Source organism: Globicephala melas, chromosome 1 (genome assembly GCF_963455315.2).
Source record: "Globicephala melas chromosome 1, mGloMel1.2, whole genome shotgun sequence".
NCBI classification, from domain to species: Eukaryota; Metazoa; Chordata; class Mammalia; order Artiodactyla; family Delphinidae; genus Globicephala; species Globicephala melas.
Window position 1 is genome coordinate 35,394,320 of NC_083314.1, and position 6,158 is coordinate 35,400,477.

Sequence of the window (6,158 nt, forward strand, 5' to 3'; positions counted from 1 at the left end):
GAGTTCTCTCTGAGGGTTTGGTTTGTTTATTCTTTTTTCCTACATGTGGCAGTATCCCAGGTGAATATGAATGTAAAGTATACCGAGCCTATTGATTGGAACGTAGGAAAAAAATCAGTAAGCAGTAATGATTATCAGTGCTGTACCAAGGCATCCTGGAACCTAAGGCAAACAGGAAAGATGTACACCTCTCTATATATGCTTTTTTTAAATTTTTATTGGAGTATAGTTGATTTACAATGTTGTTTTAGTTTTAGGTGTACAGCAAAGTGAATCAGTTATACATACACATATATCCACTCTTTTTTAGATTCTTTTCCCATATAGGCCATTACAGAGTAGAGTAGAGTTCCCTGTGCTGTACAGTAGGTCCTTATTCGTTATCTATTTTATGTATAGTAGTGAGTATAGGTCAATCCCAATCTCCCAATTTATCCCTCCTCCCCTTACACCCTGGTAACCATAAGTTCGTTTTCTACATCTGTGAGTCTACTTCTGTTCTGTAAATAGTTTCATTTGTACTCTTCAGCATATGTTTTTATTATTTTATGTGTATTATTTTCCCAAGACATTAAGGTAGTTGAAAATTATTGAAAAATTGATAATTAGCTGCATTACAACTCACATTATTTTTAAGTTTAAATATGTTATTTATGTCCCAAACAGAATTTATTATAATTTTACTTTCCTCGTTTTAAGGGAAGAGAACTCATCACTAATATTTTCATCATATACTTCTGATACATAAAAACATAGATATGGATATAGATACATAGATAGATATAGACGGATGGATAAACATATGTAGATATACATGGCTAGATAGATGATGTATAGATAGATAGACAGATAGGAGCACTCATTTCCCCTTTTGTCCTGGGTTTCCATATGGCTCAGCATGGTCCTGTCAGATTCTGTCTTTATTTAAATTGTTAATCTTTTGTTCATCATGGATTGTTTTCATTAATTTTGCTACTGCATTAAAATATTATTTATCTTGATTACTGAGACTTTTGTCTCCTTAAATTTTTTGCCTGAGGTGAGTGTTTCACTCTCCTCTCCTTAATCTCAGCGCGTTATCATTTTACCTTAAAACTCAGCAACTACTAGAGAGTACCCTCTTACAGAGCAAGCCTCATCCCAAGAAGAAATGAGTTCCTTCCCACCTTTTTCCTCTTTCTTTTGGGATCGCTTACTTGATCCTCAGCCTGAGTTACAAGGCTAGGAAAACGCATACTCTTGGATTAGTCCCAGGTATGCCTGAGTGCTGCCTTCCTGCAGAGGGTGCTGTGGAGTCCAGGTACCCCAGGAGGGTGGAGAAGTGCTAGGTGGAATTAGGCTGATTGCCCATCAGAACTTGCCTTTCCCTGGCAGAAGGACTGTTATGAAATCATTGACTTTCTATTTGTCTTCGGGGCTGAAATAAATCTACTATCCTCAAATAACCAATCTGATCTCAGACAAATGCCAAATAGAGCTAAGTTCCCCATCCCTGGGGATGGACGTAAAATCCATACAATTTCCCTGAAATGTTTTTGGTGGCTTGGCAACAGCTTCTATGAGGTTCAGTTTTCCCCCAGTCCCTCTGTGGGTCTAAGGGGACCAGAAGGGTGAGCTACATTGGCATTCTGGAAGGGAAGACTATATACGTCAACTCGCAAAAACAAGTTCTGACATTTTCCCTGAAATGTCATCCTCTATCTACTCATTGCAAATGCCTGCTGCTCCAGGCCTTTCCTGCTGGGCAATAACGATGGGGCTGGGATGGGGAGAGAATAAAGGAGCCAGGACCTGTAGCACCAACTCATACTCAGACCCTGAACAAGCACCCGAAGCCTTCTCTTCTCTTTTTCTTAGTAAGTTGGATGAATGTGCCAGACCATCTGAAGTCAGATGAAGCTATTAAGTTTCACCAGGGGATATCGGGGACTGGGGAAGGCATGTCCCTGGTGACAGGACTGGCTTCTTAAGACATGAGATGGGGAAATCAATAAGTCATGCTCTTTCCTTTGAATTCTTAGCTCCTGTGGTCTCCAGAATCTGGCTCCAGAATCTCCTGGTCTCCAGAATGAAAGGCTCTGGTCTTCCCCTCTGCCTTCTTTCTGCTGTGTTTTATGTCTTCTGGACACCTTCTGCCAGGCTGAAGACACTCCATTTGGGAAGCTGTGTGATCACCACAACTCTTCAGGCAATTCGAAGTGGATTTTCAGAGATACAGGACAGAGTGCTATGTGAGGGAAGGACCCCACCTTTCACTTTGTGACTGCCTCCCCACTTTTCTTCTTATTTTTCTCTGTCCCCCAGCAGTGGGATCACAAAAAGAGGCAGGCTGGGGACTCCTTACCAGGAGGATGTGTTCCCAGGAAATATCTGTAGTTCATAATTCAAAAGTGTTTTGGAGAGGGACTCTGTTCACTGTGCCATGGCAGGGAGGGGATGGGAGGTCTGGATGTCTAAGATCCTGGCAACAGTTACTAACCTGTACTTTTTCATCTTGCCTTCCTCTGTTTAGCAACCCAAAGATGAAATCATTGACCTCAGAATCTTGAGGAAGACTCAGCCTTTGCAAGACCCGAAGGTACATGCTTGGTCTGTATGAGTTCTGGGAGGAAATATGAGTCGGGGGAATCTCCAGCACCCTTGTCCCTGGACACCCTCCGCCCACCAACACGCCAGTCTTCTTCGTAGCCTGCAGGTCAGTGCTGCCTCCTCCGCCATATACTGAGACTCTACCTGGACAGAGTATTCAAAAACTAACAGACCCCTGACCACCGTATCCTCCAGAAGATCAGCGGTCTCGCCAACTCTTTTCTTACCATCAAGAAGGACCTCTGTCTCTGTGTGACTAAGGGTCTTGGGTAAAAGGATCCACCTCAGCACATAGCTTCAAGGACTTAGCAATCAGGCTCATTCTTAGCCCCATTTAATGGATGGAAGAACTGAGTCCAAGAGTTCTAATAATCTGTGTTGAGCCATGTGACTAGGTAATAAGAACTCGGTTATATTTACTTTTGAATACAAGCTTCATGCAAAATGTCTACAGAACTATAAAGTGCTACCTATTTGATGTCACTGATAATTTCCTAGTATCCATGAAATTATGCTTCTTCTGTAGGTGAGTTATCCTGTGGCATACTAGTGCATACTGAGTCCAGGCAGCTAATCAGCAGACAACCGGACTCAATCTCAAGATAGGACCTAGGAATCCAATTCTCTTTCCCATGGGGGCTCTCTGGAGGGAGCTAGACTAGAACTGGGTTGGGGGGTGTAGGCCAGATGGGATACAGTGATCACAAACTCTTTCAGTGCTGCCTGTTTCTAAAAAGAAACAATGAGCTCTATATGCTTCCTCTTCTAGCTGGTGATCAGTTTAATGATCCTAAATAAGGAGGTCTGAAAAGACTTCTATAGGTGAAAGAATAGAACTTCCACCTACTTCGTGTCAATGGCAAGGGCAGAAAATCAGAATCTTTAATAAAATCTATCATTCTTTGGTATTCTTTTCAGCATGCCCATATGACATGCCCTAGTGGGGAGGAAGCAATGGAGAAATACAGCCAGCTTATGAGCCACTACGAAGAGGTATATGCAGTTTTGGCCTTGGTTGGGATGAGTGTGTTTTTAGAACTGAAATCATAGATGGGTGTGATAGATGTTCATACTCAAAGAAATGTTACAGCCCTCAGGTTAATGGCCCTCTGAGGTCATGTGGACTGTCCCTCTTCTTTAACCCAGGGGATACCCATTCAGGCTCTAGAAAGGTGCTGTCTCTGCAAGATGCTCTGGGAGTCAAGAAGGAATAACCATGATTCCATCAAGTCACTCACTCCAGAGACATCTGAACTTTTCAACTACACAAACTAGAGGCGATAGTTTTCCATCATTCATATGCTTGTACATACCCTCAAAATAGTCACTCACAATTTCATGCATGCCCGTGCCATGCTGTTTCTCACCTCAATGCCTTTGCACATCTGCCAGGAAGGCCGGAGTCTGCTCCACACTCACTAATTCCTACTCATCCTTTAAGACTCAGCCTAGGCATCACCTCCAGGAAGGCACTGGCTACTTCTCTCAGAGTTAAGTGCTCCTGTCATCCTGTGGGGACCCCATCATCTATTTCCCACACTACATTTTAATTGCCTGCTTCTGCCTGTCTCCCTCACTCAACTGTGAATTCCCTGTGGGTAGTGACGGTGTCATTCATTTCTGAGTCCCTAGCCAGCCCAATGCTTACTTAGCACAATAAATATTTGTTCCATTGAAGGATGCACAGCAGGCAACCCATACACACACACACATACACACACACACACACACACACATCTTTCTTTAAAAAACAGCCTAATTACTTTGATCTCTGTGATTCAAGAGGCTTGAGTTGTAGTTCCAATTCTGCTACCCCCCGGGCCTCAGTTTCTCTATGTAAGACTCGGGTGATTGGACTCAATGATTTTTCCTCCCTCTTGTGAGATCTTGAGGTTCCATAATGTCTCTCGAGCTCTTCATTTTGAAAAAGATGCTCTGTTTACAATCTCCAGTAGACCTACCAGTGAAAGGAGAGGATTAACCTTGGAGCCCACATTGTCTCTTTATGAGTTGCTCACCACTTCACTTGGTATCTTCCAGCTTCAGCCTCAGGCAGCAGTGGTGAAGGCTTTGGGGGAGCTAGACATTCTCCTGAGCTGGATGGAGATGGACTAGGAAGAAAGTGATGCTTCTGAGAGTATTCTGGGCCCAGACTCCCAGCCCTCAGTACCCAGGAGGCATGACCCCAAACCACCATCTCTTTTTGTATAATTTAGTGCTGGTCACTGTGTATATTATTTATTTATTATTTGTTTCCTTATTGTGATTATCTTCATGTGTTCCTATTCTTAATCTAGAGTTTTATCAGATTTTAATAAGATCTTTTTTACTGTTGAGTGTATTTATTAGTTAATATATTTATTTCTGCTATTTAACTTATTTATTTTTATATTTGAAGATGAGACTTTTAAAAACAATTCACAGATTATATTTACAGCCCAACTAGAGCAGGTTTTTCGTAGAGTAAACAAACCTTCTAAATTCTAGAGGAGTGGCTAGAATTTTATTAAATTAAGGACATGTTTACTGACCACCAGTGTTTTAAGAGATACTTAAAACTGAACCAATGGCTACTAAGCGTGGGTTGTGGAAGAAGAACTTCTGATGTGAAATTACAGGCTTGTCTTACAATTACTGACCACCCCTACTCAACTCCCAAACCCCAGACTTGTGTATCTTCCATTTATGGAATCCTCTGGGGCCAGAATGTATTTTTACAAATAAAGTTTTCTCCGTATGATATCTGCTTGGAGTTTGAAAATGCTTCAGGAGTAGAAACAATGGTGGGGATGAGCTTGAATCTCATATTACCTAGGGACCTCTTGCTTCTCTGGGGAAGGAAGATGCCAGTGAGAACCTGGGCCTTCTCTCCCCTGCCAAATGCATCCCCAGCTCTATCTCCTAAATCACCCACGGCTCTGATCCCATGACTCTGCCCTCCACATAAAGGGACTGTGACTGGGTGAGGGGCATCAGCCCTCCCTGCTTCCTCCTTGCTGGTGTTGAGCACTCTCCCCTCTGTACCACTGTTTTCCTTCTCATTTCAGGCTCTCATACTTCTGTGTCAGAGGTCTTCATTGCAACACAAATTATAATGGGCAGGAAGCTCTATTATAAGGGCTAAGAATGCACAGGGGCAAAGTGTACTTCCCGAGCCCTGCCCAGGGAGGTGCATGAGTCCTCTTTTGAGGTCCTTCCATTTTGGATTCTGGCCAGCCTCATGGTATAGGTTGCTCCTGGATTAAGTCTTTGAGTTTGGAAACAACGATTAAGTCAGTGTTCTCGTTCCAGGCCCCTTTCATGCTGAGCTTCCCTGGGCTTGAAGGAGCCACAATTCTGGCCTGGATTGCTTGCCTCCTTCCTCCCCAGCTCACTCCGAATAGCACCTCAGCTTAGCAGTTTAGTTTCCACAGTTTCAGAAACAGCAGACTGATGCTCCTATAGTGAGCTTTCCCACTGCTTCTGGTTTCTGCTCCCAGCCCTCATCCTCGGCCCTGATGAAGTTTAAATAATTTTATTGATTTTTTTCTCATTATTAAGTAACAACTACCCAGTAGAGAAATTTTGGA

At 42.9% G+C, this 6,158-nt stretch overlaps 1 protein-coding gene across 1 annotated transcript; it reads left to right on the forward strand.

Moving 5' to 3' along the window:
* Nucleotides 1-2,068: 2,068 nt before the first annotated feature.
* IL20 (interleukin 20) lies at nt 2,069-4,704 on the forward strand. The gene is given in 5 exon segments (XM_030873080.2): nt 2,069-2,224; nt 2,513-2,578; nt 2,689-2,841; nt 3,508-3,582; nt 4,630-4,704. Coding segments are annotated over 5 exon segments (525 nt in total).
* Nucleotides 4,705-6,158: the final 1,454 nt, after the last annotated feature.